At 38.9% G+C, this 23,888-nt stretch overlaps 1 protein-coding gene across 4 annotated transcripts in view; it reads left to right on the forward strand.

The window, feature by feature from the left end:
• Positions 1-18,566, forward strand: part of LOC121388986 (proline-rich transmembrane protein 4-like) — a 35,938-nt gene extending 17,372 nt beyond the window's left edge. For 3 of the 4 annotated variants that reach the window (XM_041520564.1, XM_041520565.1, XM_041520566.1), the window contains 2 exons: positions 1,806-2,565; positions 13,461-14,634. In XM_041520564.1, the coding sequence (XP_041376498.1) occupies positions 1,830-2,565; positions 13,461-13,858 (1,134 nt within the window). In that variant the 5' untranslated portion in view covers positions 1,806-1,829 and the 3' untranslated portion in view covers positions 13,859-14,634. Of the gene's footprint in view, positions 1-1,805; positions 2,566-13,460; positions 14,635-17,839 lie in introns of those variants that run through there. The other variant, XM_041520567.1, reaches the window with a different exon arrangement.
• The last annotated feature ends 5,322 nt before the right edge of the window (positions 18,567-23,888 follow it).

Genomic DNA, 23,888 nt, shown 5'->3' on the forward strand with positions numbered 1-23,888 from the left:
ACCCCACTTCCGGTCTCGTTGTCATGGTTTCTTTTGTTAAAAGTGTAGGTGTATTCACCGATACACCTACACTTTTCCTCCATGTTCGACTGCAACGCATTGTCTTTTAAATCCTTCAACACTTGACTAATGTCTTTAAGTATCCATATTGGGGGAATGTAAACGAATTTTTCCCTTGTGGTACACGTCCAGCTGTCATAACCTGTATTATACAACACCAAGTGTTCTTAGACGTGTTTGCGGGAATCAGTAGCGTAACTGTCTCCAAAAAGATTTCTCCTCCTGCAGTTATAATTTAAAATCTTCTTGAATGTCCAAATTAAAATACACAGAAACTGAAGTCCATTTAACTAAACAAAACAATCTCCATTCTGGCCTCCATTCTGGCCTTCAAAGTCCTTTTTTTGTCGCTGGCTTATTTTCACACCCACGGCCGTCTTTCACAATATTTGCCGTTACAAAATCAAACAAAAATGGTTTTGCTTGGTGACACTTATCATTTGCATATAACAAAGTTCAAACTATGTTTTCGTAATATTTCAACCAATAGAACAGGCCATCTACAAATTTTTTTTTGCTGGGTGACATCATTTGCATATACCAAAGTTCAAATTATGTTTTCGTAATATTTCAACAAATAGAAAGAGCCATCTAATTATACATGCGCACTTATTCACAATAGTTACCTTGAGATATTTGCAGAACGATACGTCTGTTAAAGGGACAAACCCTAGTTTCAACCCGTGAAAATTAACACTAAATAAATAATAAAGTTTGTTTTATTTAACGACGCCACTAGAGCACATTGATTTTTCAAATTAACACTAAGTTTAGTTAATCTACAAACCTGTAACACATTTGGATAAAGTTATAACTGAGTGAAACATGAGTCTGTGACTTTGATATGGTGAAATACCCTCTAAAAAGAGACTAAAACTCGACTCCATAAGTGTTACTTCTCAGACGCACGTGCGTTTTTGAAAATATGAGCAATGCATTTTGTGATATTAAAAACACCAGGATTACCAAAAACACTTTGAATGTATGGAAATTGATAATCTAAACAATAAAATCTAAGTAAAGTTTGATTTAAGTTATTAAAAACGGTTATAATAGTAAAAAATATGCGTTAGTGTTTAAAAACTAGGGTGTGTCCCTTTAAAAATCATGCAGTGTACGGAGCTGTAGTTAGTGTGGTAGGGGTGTCAATTACCACCTATCCAGTAAATTCGTCAAACTTTAAAAAAAAATCATTAAATATTATTTCTAATTCATATCATAAATGGTTTCTTTTAGACAATCTGAATATAAACATTTTATATATTCCCATACCAGTACAGCTCTAACACACTGATAAAACTACCTCAAAATGCATTTGCACGTGCGACACGAACAACTAAAATAGACAGTTTCACTGCTCTAGAACAAAATGTGAGGCTCACGACGTCTGGTCCACGTTATTTTGATTTAATTATTTACTACTTTCTAGTTATTGATTTTATTTGCCATATAACTAATATAATAATTAACTCGACCTTAAGTGGAGTATACGTCAGTTACACCCACACTTTACGAGGTGTATCGGTGAATATCCCAACAGTTTTGGTCGTGAGAACATCCTCGGCTTCGCCTCGGTGGCCCCAAAACCAAAACTGAAGGGATATTCACCGATACACCTCGTAAACTGTAGATATAAGTATTACGAAATAGGCAGCATAATTATTAAGTGATGGGTGGGTTCGGTACCTTGATCTCAGAAGATCATATGATATAATATTTTAATTGACTGTTGTGCCTCTTTGCAGTGACGTTATTTCGAAAAAAAAATCATGTCGAGCACCAGCGAGCCGAAAACTGAACCCATCAGTGAAGGCGAAAGCTCTCCAGAACCCTCCACCGCAGTCCCAGAAACGACGATAACCTCCGAACCGGAAACTTCCCAAACAGAACCGGAACCGCAACCGGAAATATGGCCGGAACCCGGCCCGGACTGGCCGGAAGCGTTCTCCGCATGGGGAGTGGCATGGCCGCTGCACGTGTACATCATCGCGACCATCTTCACGTGCATCGCCATCCTGGCCGTCTTCCTCATCCTCGCCAACGTCTGCAACAAGACCGGCCAGAAGAAGAGCACGACGACCATCTCCCTCAACTCGATGGTCGCCTTCTTCACGGGAACGCGCGCCTGCGTCCTGTTCATGGACCCGTACTCGCAGGCCCGGGACCCCGTCCCGTTCATCGTCAGTCACATAGTGTGGTCTGTAGGACTCCCGGGACTCACTGCGTCCTTCAGTATCGTGTTCCTCATCCTGCTGGACACGACCAAGATGGAGATGGCGCCGCCCAAGTTCCAGAGACTCGGCACGATCGCCTGGATCACCGGGGTCCACCTGGGGATCGTGCTGGCGGTCGATCTGCTGGTCATGTACGTCGGCTTCACGGTGAAACCCTTGCTGCTTCTCTGCCAGGCGCTGTTCATCGCGTATGGGCTGACGCTGTCCATAGGATTTCTCTACACTGCGGTGAAGATCCGCGGTAACCTGACGTCGAGCGGACAAATTAAAGGTATGTATTCAGGTTTTTTGCCACGAAGTAATACAATTTTTTTTATTTTATTAAAAGACTCAAAGTAATCCTGTCCTGGGCCCCGTTCCACATAGCGATCTTAACCCTAAGATCGCCTTAAGTGCATAGCCGGAGGAGCCGGCAAAACTAGACACCTGGGACCAACAGCTTTTTTTCTTCTGAATATCAGGCCATCGGTCTACAGGCTGGTAGGTACTGGGTTCAGATCCCAGTCGAGGCATGGAATTTTTAATCCAGATACCGACTCCAAACCCCGAGTGAGTGCTCCGCAGGGCTCAGTGGGTAGGTGTAAACCACTTGCACCGACCAGTGATCCATAACTGGTTCAACAAAGGCCGTGGTTTGTGCTATCCTGCCTGTGGGAAGCGCAAATAAAATATCCCTTGCTGCTAATCGGAAGAGTAGCCCATGTAGTGGCGACAGCGGGTTTCCTCTCAAAATCTGTGTGGTCCATAACCATATGTCTGACGCCATATAACCGTAAATAAAATGTGTTGAGTGCGTCGTTAAATAAAACATTTCTTTCTTTCTTCTGAATATACGCGTTAAAACCTATGACCTGACTTGACAAAGTAATTTGAGGGCAGGTAATAATAGCAAAACAGGTCATAAGTGCCTCTACTAAGAGATTATGAGTTTGAACTCTTTAGAAAGTGGACACCGCATTTCATGTACTTTCAATATGCTCTAGTGGTCTCGGTAAACAAAACAAACATTTTCGTGCATTTTAAACAGCCGTTCTCTTACTGTAATATTTCTAAAAGTTATAAAAATGTAGGCAGGACGTAGCCCAGTGGTAAAGCGTTCGCTTGATGCGCCGTCGCCCTAGGATCGATCCCCGGCGGTGGACCCATTGGGCTATTTGTGTAACAAAGGCCGTGGTATGTACTATCCTATCTGTGGGATGGTGCATATTAAAGATCCCTTGCTGTTAATCGAAAAAGAGTAGCCCATGAAGTGGTGACAGTGAGTTTCCTCTCTCAGTATCTGTGTGGTCCTTAACCATATATCCGACAACATATAACCTTAAATAAAAATGTGTTGTGTCGTTAAATAAAACATTTCCTTCTTATAAAAATGGATCCAATAATTTCCAAGATTTTAGGGTACGTATTTTCATCCTTCGTACTCAGAAACCTTACCGGCCTCGGTGGCGTAGTGGTTAAGCTATCGGTCTACAGGCATGGGATTAATCGAGAAACCGACTCCAAACCCAGAGTGAATGCTCCGCAAGGCTCAATGGGTAGGTGTAAACCACTTGCACCGACCAGTGATCCATAACTGATTCAACAAAGGCCATGATTTGTGTTATCCTGCCTGTGGGAAGCGCAAATAAAAGATCCCGTGCTGCTAATCGGAAAGAGTAGCACATGTAGTGGCGACAGCGGGTTTCCTCTAAAAATCTGTGTGGTCCTTAACCATATGTCTGACGCCATATAACCGTAAATAAAATGTGTTGAGTGCGTCGTTAAATAAAACATTTCTTTCTTTCTTTCTGTCAGAAACCTTGGTATATAGACTGAAAATTAAAACTGAAAGAATACAGTTAGTTGTTTTGTTTTGTTTAACGACACCATTAGAAGCACATTGATTTATTAATCATCCGCTATTGGATTTCAAACATTTGGTAATTTCGACATATAGATTAGTTTTAGAGAGGAAACCCGCTACATATTTTCCATTAGTTTGTTTTGTTTAATGACACCCCATGGATAAATCAATAAATGGATTGGGGCCGTCCAACAATTACATAACGCCAAAATCTGGCATTTGTATACCCCACGTCTCCCTCTTATATTACACAACGCTTGTCAACACCTTGCAGTGGCGGATACAGAAAATCCATTTAAAGGGGGGGGGGGGGGGGGCAGTGACATGAGATGGAATGCCAAGGGAACTTTTGGGGAGGTTTGGAGGGGGATCGTAAAAAAATGAAAATTAATATATAATAAAATTATAACTATCGCAAAATTTAGGAGGGCGGAAAACTTTATAGAAACTTAAAGAAAATTATCTTCTTAACTGTTTAAGGAGTTTTAGACTATTAACTACTCAGTTGCCCCCCCCCCCCCCCCCCCAAAAAAACAAAAAAATAAAATAAAATAAATAAATAAATAAATTCCTAGCTACGGCCCTGTAATTGTATGGTATTAATACGTTTCCATAGTGCATTTATATATAGTATACAAGCAAAACATTTCATTACAGTTATAAAACAAGATCTTTACTAGATGAAACACGAGCATTCATTAAAATTGTAAAATAAATCGCCACGGGCGAAAGCATGGCCGGGGTAATTATTTTAGAAATGTCCCGAACGTGTGCTATGCGAAGGTCTTAGCTAACCGATAGCTCGGGGCGAGAACGGGGCAGCGAAAACGCTATTGTTAACTCTTTATTGTAGTACATCAGCATCCAGTCTGTTATTTTTATACTAAATTAAAGTTATTGTTATTTTTTATTGTCTTTACGTCAAACGGATATAGATGGAAATCTTTAAAGGGTCTTCTGTGTTACTGGCCCGTTTGTTTCATTCACCGATCACCCGCATCGTTTATTTCACTATCCGTATGTGTGTGTGTGTGTGGGGTGTGTGTGTGCGTGAGTGTGTGTGTGTGTGCGTGTGAGTGTGTGTGTGTGTTAGTGCGTGAGAGTGTGATAGTACGTGTGTGTGTGTGTTCGTGAGAGTGTGTGCGTGAGTGTGTGTGTGTGTGAGTGTGTATGTGTGTGTGTGTGACTGAGTGAGTGTGAATTAGTGTGTGTGTGTGTGACAGTGAGTGTGTGAGTAAGTGTGTATGTGTGTGTGACTGAGTGAGTGTGTGTGTGTGAGTGAGTGTGTATGTGTGTGTGATTGTGTGTGTGACTGAGTGAGTGAGTGTGAATTAGAGTGTGTGTGTGTGTGTGTGTGTGTGTGTGACTGAGTGAGTGTGTATGTGTGTGTGACTGAGTGTGTGACTGAGTGTGTGACTGAGTGTGTGACTGAGTGAGTGAGTGTGAATTAGTGAGTGAGTGTGAATTAGTGAGTGTGTGTGTGTGTGTGTTTGTGTGACTGAGTGAGTGTGTATGTGTGTGTGACTGAGTGTGTGACTGAGTGTGTGACTGAGTGAGTGAGTGTGAATTAGTGAGTGAGTGTGAATTAGTGAGTGAGTGTGAATTAGTGAGTGTTATTACTTTATACGGTGTTTTTTTTTACACTTATCAGCATAATATAAAATAATAAATATATACAGGTTAGGTACAGGATTATGGTGGTGAATGATTTAGTAACAAATAATAATTTTAAAAAATTGTATAAAAGCTTATATATATTTTTTTTAAATTAAAGTTCTGTTGACTTGTATTTTTAAATACATACAAGTCATTATTTATTTAGTATACTGAGAGATACATGTATTGTTGGTTTAATATACATGTAAACGAATACAGTAGTATTATGTTGAATAAATAGAACTAATGTTAATATTAACCAATTTGTTCAATAGCTGATCTCTAATGGGATTTGTTCTAAATAAATATTATTAAGTTCATTAGGGGCCGTCTATAATTTTCAGTATTTTCACGAGCGGACAAACCGTACACTTTTGACCACCCCCCTCCCCCCCCCATTGAAAAATGTTGATCGACATTTTTTTTTTTTTTAAAGTGTACGCTGCCCCCCCCCCCTCCCCCGCGTACGGTTTGTACGCTCGTGAAAATGTTGAAAATTATGGACGGCCCCTTAGTATTGTCAAATGCTAATAGCTAGGTAACTTTGAAAACGCTTGGACGTCTGTTGTAAAAAAAAAATAATAATAATAAAATAAATGTCATTCTTATATCGTGGGCATTGGAGGATAAAATGAATACATATAGCACATGTATATTAAAACAATATAAATAAATATGAATAAATATAGTATATTAAAACTGTATAAATAAACATTAATACATATAGTATATTAAAAATATATAAATAAACATGAATACCTATAGTATATTAAAACATAAATAGAGGATAATAAACGAGTTACCAGTTATTATAAAATTTATGTCCCGAGTGAAATAATTTTCAGTTGTCAAATGAAAATTGTTTCACGAGGGACATACATTTGATATTAACTGGTACCGAGTTTGTTATTCTATTTATTACCTACGAGGTACAGCATAACGAGGGTCATATTTATCGTACGATTTCCCTCGTATGTCACAACTAAATCGTATGTCCTCCTGACATTGTCGTATAACGATTGGCTGTTGTAAGAGTACATTTCTTTCTGATTGGCTGACACATTCCACAGATACTACTTTCTTCATTAATACATTTTTATTTCGAGTGTAAGCTGATCATATGCCGTAATGACAAATACGTGTTACTTGTATTATATCACGATGTAGTTGTTTTGGCTTCGTACATAATAAATGTAGCATATCTTACCGTAATTTCACTTGAAAGCCATATTTAGTAAAAGGTACAATGTTTTAATCATAAGATTTTCTTCAAACACGTTCAGGTGCGTTAATAATGTTAAAAAAAAAAAAAATTCAATAGCAATTTTGCACTGGAATTTTTCCATCATTCTTAAAACGGAAACGTCATGTACCCAATTTATAGTTATTTTAAGGCGATGCAATTACTGTGTATTTGTTTGCTTTTTAGTATACACATGCTGTACAGTTTACAGCTGTTGATACATGTGTACTCTTTATTTATGGGCGTATAAATATCACGTAACTTTAGAACAGGTTGTGATTTGGTTTTCAAGACATCAATGAACAAACATTACTCCGCCGTTAAGGAAACGTTAGTTTGTAAACAATGACTGGAATGTTTATTTAGCAAGACAGTTCTACGGTAATAAACAGAATATTACATTCGTGCCCATGACAGACGATGTTTACGACACTCGTGCCTAAATTATCGCATTTCCCGAGCTCTCGCTCGTCTGTCCATGACAGACGATGTTTACGACACTCGTGCCTAAATTATTTCGGAAATATGCTAATTTAGGCACTCGTGTCGTAAACATCGTCTGTCATGGACACTCCTATAATATCCTCTGTTTATTACCTCAGCTATTTTGTCTCTAAAAGGCTTTATTTTCGAAACACATGCACGTACATGTATAGAAACGAGTTAAAATACATTACGCACTATTATGAGTATTGCTATAACTTTGTTATTTAATCACGTTCATAGATACATTTTGTTATCAATTTAACACCAAAAACAGAGAGCCCTAAACGCACACTCTTTAAACTACATGACGTCATTGTGTGTGTTTGCCCAATCGTGATTACGTCATATTTAGTACCGACATGGTCATTGGTTTGTAAGCGTCAAATCGTCCAAAAGTATTATCTCGCCTTCATGTAAAATTCTTTAATCTCATTGGTTGTTTGCCGTTGGACAAATCCCTTATACCCCTGTGGGTGGAGCCAAATTCTCTTATACCCCGTCTGTAATTTCCAACAGTTTCCAGCCACCCCAGTTAATGCTAAAGCAATAATTAGATTATAAATAACATTGATAATCAATCAAGTATACATAATTAATTTTATTTTTACTATAAAATACACTATTTCAATACTTTCAAAAGCTGCAGTGTTGAACTGGGCCACCTAATTACGGTCGTGGTGTTATTGTATTAATGCGCGATTAGCAACAGTTGTGGGTTTTTTGTTGTTTTTTAAATATTTTTATTTTTTTTACTACATACATTTCTGATAAAAAAAAGTTTTTTTTTTATTTATTTTATTTATTGATATCTGTTTCAGACAATTTCGTATTACAAACATTTGAAGTTAAAAACTCGTTTATCGATGGAACTATTTTTCGTCACTGGCAAGTGGTTTCGTTCGCGTCCGCGTGGTACGGCTCCGTTAATAAATTGTTAACAATTATTATCTGGCGTTATTTTGTTTATTTGGCTATATGTTTTAACATGTCGGCAAGATAAATTCGTTGTAGAAGCATCTCTCGGGGTATATGGCTTTTTATGTACCCTCTGTGTGCTCTTTTACCCCCTCGCCTTCGGCTCGGGGTAAAAGAATACACAGAGGGTACATAAAAAGCCATATACCCCTCGTGATGCTTCTACAACTTATATTGTTCGTTATAGTATATATATATATATATATATATATATATATATATATATATATATATATATATATATATATATATATATATATATATATATATATATTATATTAGAATAATATAAATAAACATAGATTCATACAAACATAAGAGTTCTGTGATATAAAAAATTATGTGCTTTACAGTGAACCTGGGAATATAATACACACATGTAGTGTTATATTTGGAGAATTACGGTTCAGTCGGATGCTGGTAATGGTGGAACATTGAAGGCGAATTATTTAAACACTCACCAACCCATTAACTGGTTTCCTTATTCGAGATATCGTTTACGAACCGCTACGCTTTACTTCAGCCATTTGTAATTTGTACTTGACACGAAAACTGACTTAATATCGACTTTCTCAAATTGAAGATAACTAACAATGGTTGTCCATGTCAATGTTTATTCTGTATGGTTAATGATAGTGGGTGGAATTTACGAAAGACTATCATCGCGCGTGTATTTATAGATTGGGGGGGGGGGGGGGGGCAGGTGGCGGACGGACGTGACTAAGTGGTAAAGCGCTAGCCTGATGCGCGGTCGATCTAGGTTCGATCTTCGTCGGTGGACCCATTGGGCTATTTTTCGTTCCACCCTGTGCTTCAAAACTGGTATATCAAAGGCCGTGGTATGCCCTATCCTGTCTGTGCAAAAGTTCATATAAAATATTCATTGCAGCTACTTGAAAACTGTAGCGGGTTTCCTCTCTACTGCTAGGCTCAAACTACGTTAGTCAACTGTCCTATCTTACGACATCTACGCCTGTCCAGTTGCTAGTCTGAGCACTCTTACAACTTGATTTTCGTCGTATGCAACTCTTAAGACCGAATATTTGTTAATCTGAGCGAACCCTTCGTAAGATGGAAGTTGGGGGAATTACAATGTAACTGTCGAGTTGGCCAACTTCACATGACAGTTGATAGTTTGAACCTACATGAAAAAATGTAGCGGGCTTCCTCTGATGACTATGAGTCATAATTACCAAATATTTGACATCCAAATGTGCTCTAGTGGTGTCGTTAAAGAAAACAAACTTCTTCTAGTGGTGTCGTTAAACAAAACAAAACTGTTTAACTTTAGTTCTGCTTCAACATTGTGTGTTACTGCTGTCTAAACCTTGGAACTGGGTGGTGGGTTTAAAATTCATTAAAATCACTAACATTTTGGCGCGCATAAATCAGTTACTTCAGGACACAGTCCAACGTTCATCAAATCTACAGAACTCAATATTGCAAGAAACAAACCGTAAAGTTTCAACCGTAAGTACTGTTCAATATTTTAATAAGACTGTATACCTTTAAATGCGCACACAGTAAAAGTTAAAGATTGTTTAGTTTAACGTCACCCTTAGAGCACATTGATTTATTAATAGATCCGCCACTGAAGGGAGGAAGGGGTAACTGGCGATATCCATTGTTTAAAATAAGCTATAGACCGTCCCATCCTCCAATAAAAATGTTGTTTTGGGTTTTTTTTTTATTTATTTATTATTATTATTATTATTATTATTTTTATTTTTTTATTATTATTATATATTTTTTGTAAATAATATAAGTTTTGTTTGACGTAAGAAGAAGGAAGGAAGGAAATGTTTTATTTAACGACGCACTCAACACATTTCATAGAGACACGTTTGCATGGTGACTCATGATCTGCGTATTCTTAGCGTATTCACAGGTTGTGTGCTTGCTGAACGAACACGCTGCTGTGTAACTGCGCTGCAGACTCGACGAATGAATGCTTGCTGAACGAACACGCTGCTGTGTAACTGCGCTGCAGACTCGACGAATGAATGCTTGCTGAACGAACACGCTGCTGTGTAACTGCGCTGCAGACTCGGCGAATGAATGCTTGCTGAACGAACACGCTGCTGTGTAACTGCGCTGCAGACTCGGCGAATGAATGCTTGCTGAACGAACACGCTGCTGTGTAACTGCGCTGCAGACTCGACGAATGAATGCTTGCTGAACGAACACGCTGCTGTGTAACTGCGCTGCAGACTCGGCGAATGAATGCTTGCTGAACGAACACGCTGCTGTGTAACTGCGCTGCAGACTCGACGAATGAATGCTTGCTGAACGAACACGCTGCTGTGTAACTGCGCTGCAGACTCGGCGAATGAATGCTTGCTGAACGAACACGCTGCTGTGTAACTGCGCTGCAGACTCGGCGAATGAATGCTTGCTGAACGAACACGCTGCTGTGTAACTGCGCTGCAGACTCGACGAATGAATGCTTGCTGAACGAACACGCTGCTGTGTAACTGCGCTGCAGACTCGGCGAATGAGTGCTTGCTGAACGAACACGCTGCTGTGTAACTGCGCTGCAGACTCGGCGAATGAGTGCTTGCTGAACGAACACGCTGCTGTGTAACTGCGCTGCAGACTCGGCGAATGAGTGCTTGCTGAACGAACACGCTGCTGTGTAACTGCGCTGCAGACTCGGCGAATGAGTGCTTGCTGAACGAACACGCTGCTGTGTAACTGCGCTGCAGACTCGGCGAATGAATGCTTGCTGAACGAACACGCTGCTGTGTAACTGCGCTGCAGACTCGGCGAATGAGTGCTTGCTGAACGAACACGCTGCTGTGTAACTGCGCTGCAGACTCGGCGAATGAGTGCTTGCTGAACGAACACGCTGCTGTGTAACTGCGCTGCAGACTCGGCGAATGAGTGCTTGCTGAACGAACACGCTGCTGTGTAACTGCGCTGCAGACTCGGCGAATGAGTGCTTGCTGAACGAACACGCTGCTGTGTAACTGCGCTGCAGACTCGGCGAATGAATGCTTGCTGAACGAACACGCTGCTGTGTAACTGCGCTGCAGACTCGGCGAATGAAAGAAAGAAAGAAATGTTTTATTTAACGACCCACTTAACACATTTTATTTTACGGTTATATGGCGTCAGACATATGGTTAAGGACCACACAGATATTGAGAGAGGAAACTCGCTGTCACCACGTCATGGGATACTCTTTTCGATTAGCAGCAAGGGATCTTTTATATGCACCATCCCACAGACAGGGGACGTAAGAAGAAAAGTAAAAGTCTTTTGGAAATAAAAAAAAGTACAAAACCCCACAAAACCCCCTATTTTTTGTGTGCAATTTAAAAAACAATCTGCTTAGAAATAAGTAAATTGTAGCATTTTCATTTCAACTTATTTCCGTGCTTATATCCAATTAAGGTTAAAGCACGCTGTCCTGGGAATCTATCTGAGCTGTCTCTCCAGGACAGCGTGCTAGTTATTACTTGTTAGTGATTAGTGAGAGAGAGAGGAGGTGTAGTGGTCTTACCCATGGAGTCGTTAAAACTCGCTTTGGATGGGAGCCGGTACTGGGCTGCAAACTCAGTACCTACCAACGTTATGTCCGATGGCTTAAGCACGACACCATCGAGGCCGGTACTTGTAAAGTCCATTGTATGATAAAAGGTGTTCCCTGTGGGAAGGACTATAAGTGTGTATATTGACGCTGATTTTTAGTGGTTCGCTTGTTGTGTGAAAAATTCTATTATTCATTGTTGTGAATGCCATTAATTTGGACTCTGATAAAGTACCCTAAGACGTATTCAAAGACTGCCAGATGTTACTTATTTTACGATATTGTTGTTTTCCGGTTTTCAATGATACGTACGTGCATATGTCTGGCAACACGCCTGGTTCATTATAAATCGAAATCCATCCAGGGCGAGACGTAGCCCAGTGATAAAACGCTTGCCTGATGCGGGGTCGGTTTAGGATCGATCCCCGTCGGTAGACCCATTGGGCTATTTCTTGTTCTAGCCAGTGCACCGTGGTATGTGCTATCCTGTCTGTGGGATGGTGCATATAAAAGATTCCTTGCTGCATTAGAATAAAATGTAGCGAGGTTCCTCTAAGACTTTAGGTCAAAATTATCAAATGTTCGGCATCCAATAGCCGATGATTTTTTTTTTTTTTAATTTATATTGTCCCAGTAAAACAATAGATAATGTCAGGGTTGGGGCCCCGAATCATTACCGTACATACCAATTATACACAGAATATACCATGGAGCAAGGAGAGAAAGGGAAGGAAGAAAGTTGAAATAAGTATTTCCTCCAAACACGCAACATTGTAAAACAAACAACCATAGTCTTTTTTTTATATATATATATTAAAAAAAGGCTGGTCGTTTAAATATTTTCCAAAAATCTTAACCAACATTCCCAGTTTTTGTCGAATTCTTTATGTAAACAATTCTTGTAATAAATATATTTTTCTATAGCCGATGATTAATAAATCAATCATCTTCATAAATCAAGGCTAATATTCGTTCCTCGTATTCAGCCTTGATACATGTCGTCAAGAAATCGTGCCACAAAATGCTTAAATTTCATTGGATGCGATGAGATCTGATTGCAACGAATCGCAACGCTCCTTATAGATTCCCTTGTTATTGTAAACAAAGATGGCAGCGTCAGCGTCCGGCGGTTAATTTTTTATATTGCTTTCAAGATTGTCACATGTTACCGATGCTGTGATTGGTCAGCGATGTCATCGTGTAAGGGACATAATCGGTGTTACAAATTTTCTTTCAATAGAGGGCGCTAGTAGTGGATATCATGTATCAAGGCTGAATACGAGGAACGAATATTAGCCTTGATTTATGAAGATGTAAATCAATGTGCTCCAGTGGTGTTGTTAAACAATTAAAAAACAGTATAACAACAACAACAACAACAAAAAACAGCAACAAACAAACAAAAAACTTATTTTTTATTTTAAATTGCAGATGAACAAACCGAACGCTTGTGGAAGCTGACCAGGACGATAGGCACGGCCTCGGTGATCGCCATGGCGATGTGTGTGACGTACGTCTACTCTGCCGTAAGTGAGTTCGGCGTGTTGAGCGACATCAGCGTCGTCGACCCCTGGAGCTGGTGGTCGCTGCAGACGTTGTTGCGCTTGGAGGAGATCGCCTGCTCTTTGGTCGTCGTCACGATCTTCGTCAAGTCGTCGCCCACGTCGACCGTCGCCGGGTACCTCTCCCAGCTGTGTCCGCGCCTCACCGGTAAGGTCAAGGACAAGGCGTTTCTGGCGGATAAGTCCGAGTTTTCGACCAAGCCGACGAAGGAAGACCTAAAATCGGTGTGGGTGTCATCAGTGACGCCAGTGACTGTCCAGAAATAGTGTGAAACATTCAGGCGCGGATACAGAATTTTTCCAGGTTGGACTAACTACTTAATTGAAAGTTGTATATTGATGGTGAAATCACTTTAAAATAAGTGAAAACTTTCTTTTACAATTTTTTTCTGTTGTGAGCAGGTGGGGGGGGGGGGGGGGGGGGGGGGGGGGGGGTGGTGGATTCCGGAAATATGGAAACGAAGGAACAATTAGCACTGGTGTAGCCAGAGGGGCCATATCCCCCAATGAACCACCTGTTTTTCCTACCACATTCTATATTTGTCTGTTGCCCTTTACAACGACTCATAAACAGTTTGGGTGCCCCTCGCCCCCCCCCCCCCCCCCCCCCCCCCCCCAATGTGGGTGGTCCCTCGATATAAACTCCCGACTACGCCAATGACAATTGGGATTAGTTGTTTGGAAAGTGTTCTTCGCACCCTTTGATACAGTAGTGAGTTAAATATTAATTCTATTGTTACGGACCTGGTTCATTATAGTACTATGGATGTGAATTAAGGGACCCCCCCCCCCCCCCCCCTTTCAACCATGTCTGCCCGGTGAGACCTCCCTTGATCAACCAGTGTAAACAGTAGCCCTGTGCAAGAGATGGACCAAACAAAATAAACAGTTTGAAAACATGTACTTTGACTTTGTAATAAAACAAAGGCAAACTAAGCGCACAAGCTGTGTCCCCCGCCCATTCCACCCTCTAACGTACGTCACTGCCTATAGGTCGTCCCTAGCCTGAACTTGAATCTGTATTAAATAAATGTAGATCTGCATTTTCGAGTATATTATTATTTTTAGTAGTAGTAGTAGTAGTAGTAGTAGTTTGTTTAGTTTTTTTCCTCTGTGTGTGTGTGTGTGTGTGTGTGTGTGTGTGTGAGAGAGAGAGAGAGAGAGAGAGAGAGAGAGAGAGAGAGAGAGAGAGAGAGAGAGAGAGAGAGTGAATGTCTGTTAAAAATATAAATCAAAATTGACAGTAGGTAATAAATAGAATGTTAAACTCGCCATCATGTCATATCAAGTTTTATTTCACCAGTGATATTTTTTTTTATGGCTCGTGATAACTGCAAATTATTTCACTTGGGACATAAACATGATACAGAATGGAAGCTTGTTTAATATTCTATAAATACTTGTGACGAGTTCCTGTTATGACAAGTTGGCTATATGAGCTGCAGAAGTAGAGGGACAAAGGTACCACTGCCTCTACCCACCCACCCCCCCCCCCCCCCCACCCCCGATGTATTGGGAGGGCTTTGTACTTTTCATTGCATATTAATATTAATAAATCGAAGATCTGTTTTTGTACATATGTAATATGTTTATATTATATAAAATAGTATAGAAAATGTATTATACATAAACCTGAAAGTTATTTGTAACATTTAATTGCATTATAACCTTCCCCTCTTTCCCACGCAAAGCAAAAAGCACACAAAAAAGTAAAAACAATTTTTATTTTTTTTTTAATCGTGTTCCGCTACCTCACGCAATGTGACCCCCACAGTATATTCTGTGTCCCCGGCTTATGGCTTACTCGAAGGAGTTTTGTTTATCCAGAAATTCAAACAGATTGCTTCTTCCGTTTCGCTACGTCCTTGAATCAGCTGGATGTGTCCGATATTTTGTTACTTATCGAATAATCAGAATGACAAAGTGTCAAGTATTTGAGTTTCAATGGATCAGAGAATAATAATAAAATTAAAAAAAACATTTATCTAATAATATATATATACAGTGAAACCCCTCAAGACCGGACCCTCTCTAAACCGGAATTCTCTCAAACCCGCACGTGTTCGAGGGTCCCGTGATTTACTGAGCAACGGACGAATAATTCAGTTCCAAACTCTTTATTTAGTGCAAATTGTACTTCTAAAAATCGGACGATCAGACCATTGTCAATCAATATTGCGCGACTAATAATTGTTTAGTTTATTGTCACTTTGCCGTTTTCGACTGGATTACTCGACTGCGAACATAGCTCGTGCAATATGCACTTGCTCTGGCAAGCCATTGATTGCGTAATCACCGTTACATGTGACTTGGTACGTTTTGCAAATAACAATTAAGCAGCGTGGCAGCTTCAGTATTCTTCGTAAACATGTTTATAGTTTGCTTCAAGGATCGACAAACCAACAATGAATTTAATCCTCTGTTTCCTATTGTGTGAAAGTGACTTTATTTTAATGCCGTTTATTGCGCAAAATAAAGAGTAGGCAAAAGTAGCGTTAGCTTGGCGGTGTCAAAAACAGTGGCGTAGCTGTGTATTAATGCCATTGTTATGAAGCTTGTTAACTATATTGTTACAAAGGTTTTAATTATAGAACATGTTGTAAATATACTGATAGAAACAAACAAAGGTTCACACCAACGTTAACATGAACATATTACTGCAAGAAAAACCTCAGCCACAGTGTCAGGTAGTTCACTGTGTTACTGACAATCATTCTCACACTACTGACAATCAATCTCACATTACTTATAATCATTCTCACATTACTGACATTCAATCTCATATTACTGATATTCATTCCGACATTAATTACATTTAATCATACTGACAATCATTATCACATTACTGACAATCAATCTCACATTACTGATAATCATTCTCACATTACTGACAATCAATCTCACATTACTGACAATCAGTCTCACATTACTGACATTCAATCTCATATTACTTATAATCATTCTCACATTACTGACATTCAATCTCACATTACTGACATTCATTCCGACATTAATGACATTTAATCACACATTACTGATAATCATTCTCACATTACTGACAATCAATCTCACATTACTGACAATCATTCTCACATTACTGACATTCAATCTCATATTACTGATAATCATTCTCACATTACTGACAATCATTCTCACATTACTAACATTCAATCTCATATTACTGACAATCATTCTCACATTACTGACATTCAATTCCACATTACTGACATTCATTCTCACATTACTGTCGTTCAATGCCACATTACTGACATTCAGTCTCACATTACTGACCATCAGTCTCAGATTACTGACATTCAGTCTCATATTACTGACATTCATTCCGACATTAATGACATTTAATCACACATTACTGACAATCATTATCACATTACTGACAATCAATCTCCCATTACTGGCAATCATTCTCACATTACTGACATTCAATCTCATATTACTGAGAATCATTCTCACATTACTGACAATCATTATCACATTACTGACAATCAATCTCACATTACTGGCAATCATTCTCACATTACTGACAATCATTCTTACTGACAATCATTCTCACATTACTGACATTCAATCTCATATTACTGATAATCATTATCACATTACTGACAATCATTCTCACATTACTGACATTCAATCTCATATTACTGACAATCATTCTCACATTACTGACAATCATTCTCACATTACTGACATTCATTCTCACATTACTGTCATTCAATCCCACATTAGGCCTACTGACATTCAGTCTCACATTACTGACCATCAGTCTCAGATTACTGACATTCAGTCTCACATTATTGATATTCAGTCTCACATTACTGGCATTCAATCTCACATTACTGACATTCAGTCTCACGTTGCTGGCATTCAATCTCACGTTACTGACATTCAGTCTCACGTTATTGACATTCAATTCAACATTACTGACATTCATTTCAACAATACTGACATTCAATATCACATTACCGACATTTGGTCTCACATTACTGACATTCAATGTCACATCACTGACATTCAAACTCACATTACTGTCATTCAATCGCACATTACTGACATTCAGTCTCACGTTACTGACATTGAGTCTCACGTTACTGACATTGAGTCTCACGTTACTGTGTTCCTTTATTTCTTTCTCTCATTATATTTATAATCATCAACATTTTATCAAACGTACAGACAATTTGCCCTCACAAAATCAAAATTGTTGACGTATAACTTGTTACATTTTTTCAGTTGGCAGCAAGGGATCTTTTATATGCACTTTTCCCCACACACAGGCCAGCACATATCACATCATTCGATATACCAGTCGTGGGGCTCTGGTTAGGACGGGGGAAGAAAGGATCAGAGAATGTGTCCAATTAGTGGATTCGATCCTACGACTCTGGTATATTAGGTGAGCGCTCTGGCGACTGAGTAGATTTTAGTAGTACCCCGAGGGAGGTGTAGCAATTAATTGTGTACTGTGTACTCTTCTGAAATTAACTTTCCTAATATGGACAGTGCCTAATATGCCTAATACTGAACGGGATGTCGTTAACAGTTGGATGTTAACTGTTCTAAATAGATGGATGAATCACCAAAACGGACCAAAAACACTGAAACACTTAAATATTTTAATTCTGCCTCTATTCCATTTTGTTCGTTTCGGTTCGTTTCGGTTCGTGTTGTTGCACCTGAATGGATTTTGCGAATAAAGAAATCATTGAAATGAATTAATTTCCTTTTATTGCCGAAACATTTTCACAACCAGCACGTGGACTCGTGTACAACGTTCTTAAACAAAATAATAAACGAGTTACCAGTTACTATCAATGTTATGTCCCGATTTGAGACGGGATACAATCGGAGTCTGTCGAGGTAGGTTGACCCTGCGACCCAGTGCACCTCGATCTCTACCACTGAGAGGGGTGGGACGTAACCCAGTGGTACAGCGTTCGCTCGATGCGCGGCCAGTGTGGGATCGATCCCCGTCGGTGGGCTCATTAGGCTATTTCTCGTTCCAGCCAGTGTACCACGACTGGTATATCAAAGGTTGTGGTATGTATTACCCTGTTTGTGGGATGGTGCATATAAAAGATCCCTTGCTGCTAATAGAAAAGAGTAGCCCATGAAGTGGCGACAGCGGGTTTCCTCTCTCATTATCTGTGTGGTCTTTCACCAGATGTTTGACGCCATATAACCGTAAATAAAATGTGTTGAGTGCGTCGTTAAATAAAACATTTTTTTTTTTTCTACCACTGAGCTACATCCCGTCCTGATTTCCGAGTTGTTCCAACAGTAACTATTGTAGTTAAAAGTTTGTTTTGTTTAACAACACCACTAGAGAACATAGCTTCATTAATCATCGGCTATTGGATGTGAAACATTTGGTTATTCTGACATATAGTCTTAGAGAGGAAACCCACTACATTGTTCCATTAGTAGCAAGGGATATTTTATATGCACCATCTCACAGACAGGATAGCACATGCCACAGCCCTTGATATACCAGTTGTGGTGCACTGGCTGGAACAAAAAATAGCCTAATGGGTCCACCGACGGGGATCGATTCCAAACCGACCGTGCATCAAGCGAACGCTTTACTACTGACGGGGCACAAGTCGAGAGTCCATCGAGGACGATCGACCCTGAGACCCATCGCACCCCGATCTCTCGCACTTAGCTACCTCCCGCCTCTATCTCCGAGTTGTTCAAACAGTGACTAATTTAGATACTAGTTTATTTTTGTTTAGCGACACCACTAGAGCACATTGATTTATTAATCATCTGCTATTGGACGTCAAACATTTGGTCATTTTGACATAGTTTCAGAGAGGAAACCCGTAGCAAGGGATCTTTTATCTGCACCATCCCACAGACAGGATAGCACATACCACAGCCGTTGATATACCTGTTGTGGTGCATGGCTGGGACGAGAAATAGCCCAATGAGCCCACCGACGGTGATCGATCCCAAACCGACTGCACATCAAGCGAGCGCTTTACCACTGGGCTACGTCTCGCCCTGCAGAAAACAACGCCGGTGATCGAATTTTTCTAACGGTTATTCTTTAAATGTTTGACATATTCCACTGTAGCCAGCTAATGGCGTCAACGAAAAAAACCTTGAAAGTTCGACACAACGATGCTCGACTATATAATTATGTCATCGCTATGTAGACGATGGCTAGTCGATGCGTGCTGATAATAACTGGCTATCAGTTTGAGATATCAGATTTATTACGTGCACATTATAAATAATTATGAAACACTGTGACGTGATATAACCAAAGGATGATCGAATCAGCATCATCAGGCAAATGGTCTGTTCATTGATTTATATTACAGTTTAAATTGAAACGGAGCGTAGCTAGCCATTATCCTAGGGAGGAGAATAATTAAAGGGACTATCCTTAGTTTGTTGTCATTGTAACATGTTTACGACTAACAGATCCTTTTTAATGGCTAATGATATTATCTTGTGTAGAATATCACTATCTGTATAAACAGGGGCGGGACGTAGCCCTGTGGTACAACGCTCGCTCAATGCGCGATCGGTGTGGGATCGATCCCCGTCGGTGGGCCCATTGAGCTATTTCTCGTTCCAGCCAGTGCACCACGACTGGCATACCAAAGGCCGTGGTATGTACTACCCTGTCTGTGGGATGGTGCATATAAAAGATCCCTTACTGCCAATCGAAAGGTGTAGCCCATGAAGTGGCGACAGCGGGTTTCCTCTCTCAATATCTGTGTGGTCCTTAACCATATGTCTGACGCCATATAACCGTAAATAAAATGTGTTGAGTGCGTCGTTAAATAAAACATTTCTTTCTGTATAAACAAGGTGCTTGTTGTCCTAATATTTGTAGTAGCCCAAATTACATTTTATCTTCCAATATTACGAAGATATATATATATATATATATATATATATATATATATATATATATATATATATATTATTTTATTTATTTTAAGATATTTTTCTTCTAAAAAACAACATTTTATAAATAACATACACAGCATTTGGATGAAAAATGGCCGCAGCTTCTTTGTTAAAATATAATAAATGATATGTTTTATGATGAGTAGGCATACATATATTTTCCCGAATATCTGGATACTACACCCTAGTGTTGAGCCATAGCAGGGCAGTTCTTCTAACATGCACATGCATAAGTAGGTCTCTCATACTGAGTATCTACCGACCACGGCATTGGACACAACAGCACCTTTAATTACTCCCTAGTGTAAAACGTAGCGGAGTATACCATATAAATATACATGAAAGACCGTATAACCCAATCAAGTATACCATTCTTGCATTCCAACCAGAACTCCCAGGGTTGCTTTTCTGCCTGATCTGTTAACTCGTTTTCTTTTCTTTTCAACTGATGATATTGATTTACCCCCTTTCCAAAATAATCGTGGAATAATATCTGACAAAATTATAGTACAATTTGGAAGCCACTTGGCCAAATTATGAATATCACATTCAACTAGTGTACAAAATTCTGCTGTGGAAATATCTGTTAAATCATTACCACCTACATGTAGCATCAAATATTGTGGTGGAGGAAATTTAGACAATTGCTGGCTAATTGCTGAAAACACTCCTTCCCATCTCAAACCTCTTCTTCCCAACCAGGTAATCTTTACCCTTAATCCTTCCAGTCGCAAATCCTGACTCATGTGTCTAACAACTCTCCTATATGCCCAATATATGATGGATGAGCCTACTATCCAGATGTCTGTAAAAACCCATACCAATGATTAACTTGCAATAATGCATACATGTAATAAAATTCAAATCTGTCTATTTATTTTAAATAACAAATTTAATCACAAACGAATGTATTTGTTTAACGCATTAGATTTCCAACGCCCTAAGACTTGAATTATTTCAGGAGAAATTCCACCCATGGTCAATGTGGTTGCTGCACCTATTCTAAAAGAATGTGACTTATAAGAAGCCTGTGGCAACCCCAAAGATGTAATTACCTTCTTCAGTACTGTACTAAATTGATATCTTGTTAAAGGTTTTCCATCATTATGTACAAACAAATAGCTTTTCCTGGCTGGTCTAAACAATAGAAATTCTCTAATGTTATCAACAGGACAAACTGCACTTCCTTGTATTTTTGGAATACATATCACCGTACCGTTACCCTGTTGATCAGTCTTTGAATATCTCAGTGTTACAATAATGTGTTTGTTTGTATTTAATTTGATATCTGAAATTAATAAAGGCCTATTGTATGCCCGAGAAGTGGTATAAATCAATTCACTTACTCTGAAAAGACCAAAAAATGCTAAAGAATATACTGCTCTGAATAAATTCAATTCATATGTAGATGAACAAATGTATTTCAATTATGTATTTATTAATAATATTATATTGTAAGTAATTGGCGTTCTTGAATCTGGTCGGCCTTGCAGTCTCTTTAAACCCAACAAAGCTTTCTTAACAATGAAAAATGAAGTTGGATCATTCCATTGTTGTAATTTATGAATGTAACTAATACCAGATATATAAGTAGTTATTGTGGGCGGTGCTGACTTCTTATTAGAATGATAAGCTATAAATAACAATATATGATCAAGTGGCACTGGCCATATGCCACCAATATGTATATTTTGCCTAAATTGCACAAATTTTTTAAGAGCATTACAGTATGCAGCCTTTGTGTTATCTGATATAGCCGCACCTAACAATCTTTCAAGTTCATTGTGAAGTCTGACCAGAACTGTTGGAAATACAGTTTCCTTGTAATCTGCCTGTGGTGCTAGTCTTCTGAATTTGTCCAACTGCAAACGCGACAAATTATCTGTTAAAATATTAACACTGCCTGGGATATACTTTGCTTTAAAAAGTATATTTAACTTCAAACAGCGAAGTACAAATTTTCTCAACAATATCAAAACATTTGGCAATTTACATGTCATAGAATTGATAATGGCTACCACAGATTGATTATCTGAATGAAATAAAACTTTTTTATTTTGTAATCTATCACCCCAGATAAGAATGGACACTAAAATAGGAGAACATTATAGAATGGTTAAATCATCTGCATAACCTGGTTCAAACCAAACATTTGGCCAAACAGCATAGGTCCAACTGCCATTATAATAAGCCCCAAAACCATTTCCATTTTTAGCTGAACTGTCCGTATAAAGATTTTCATGTTCACTGGTGATTCAAAATTGATCCTGGAATACAGAAATCCCATTGAATGATTTGAAAAATGTTAACCACATAATCAAATCACTACACATTTCAGCTGTTATTCTTAAATGGTGAGAAGGATTCGTCAGCCCAATTGTCTACAAAAAGTACGACCAGGAACAACTGCACAACATGCAAAATTGAGAATGCCCAATAATGATTGTAATAACCTCAGTGTGGTTTTTTGTCTGTTTAACATATCAGAAAGTTTAGCTACAATATCCAAGACTTTTATCATGGGAATTCTAATCAACATATTAACTGTATCAATTTCAAGTCCTAGATAAGTAATTACCTGCTGTGGTCCTCAGTCTTCTCATTAGCAATAGGAACACCTAATCGACTGCTTAAAGCAAAAAATGCATCTGAAGCTAATTGACAGTCACTAGAGCTATTAGATCCAGCAAAAAAAAAATCATCTAAATAGTGTATCATTTCACCACCACACAATACTCTACATGTAGCCCATTCCAAAAACGTAGCAAATTTCTCAAATGTAGCACAAGAAATAGAGCAGCCCATTGGTTAACATTTATCAAAGTAATACAGGCCATCAAGTTTGAAACCTAACAAATCAAAATCACCAGGCCATATTGGCAAAAGCCTACAAGCAGATTTAATATCAGTTTTTGCTAAAAGTGCCCCTTTACCCAACCTTTGTACTATATTAACAGCTTGATCAAATTTATTATAAGATACAGAACACAAACAAGGATCAATAAAATCATTAACAGATGCATGTTCTGGATATGACAAACAGTGAATCATCCTAAATTCCCCTGGAGTTTTCTTTGCTACCAAACCCAAAGGAGATACACACAATGTAGAAATAGGTCTAGATATGAATGGCCCAGCTACTCGACCCATCTTTACTTCCTTATAAATTTTTTGCTTAGCTAATGTAATATTTTCCATCAATGATTTTAAGTAAGGAGCCTCTACTGGCAAACATGGACCTGTGTAATGTAAATGAAAACCATATGTGAAACCTTTAATTAACTGCATAGCAATATCATCATTTGGGTAACTTTTTAACTCCTCACAAAGAATACTAACATTTATTGGTGTAAAG

Source organism: Gigantopelta aegis, chromosome 14 (assembly GCF_016097555.1).
Source record: "Gigantopelta aegis isolate Gae_Host chromosome 14, Gae_host_genome, whole genome shotgun sequence".
Classification (NCBI taxonomy): domain Eukaryota; kingdom Metazoa; phylum Mollusca; class Gastropoda; order Neomphalida; family Peltospiridae; genus Gigantopelta; species Gigantopelta aegis.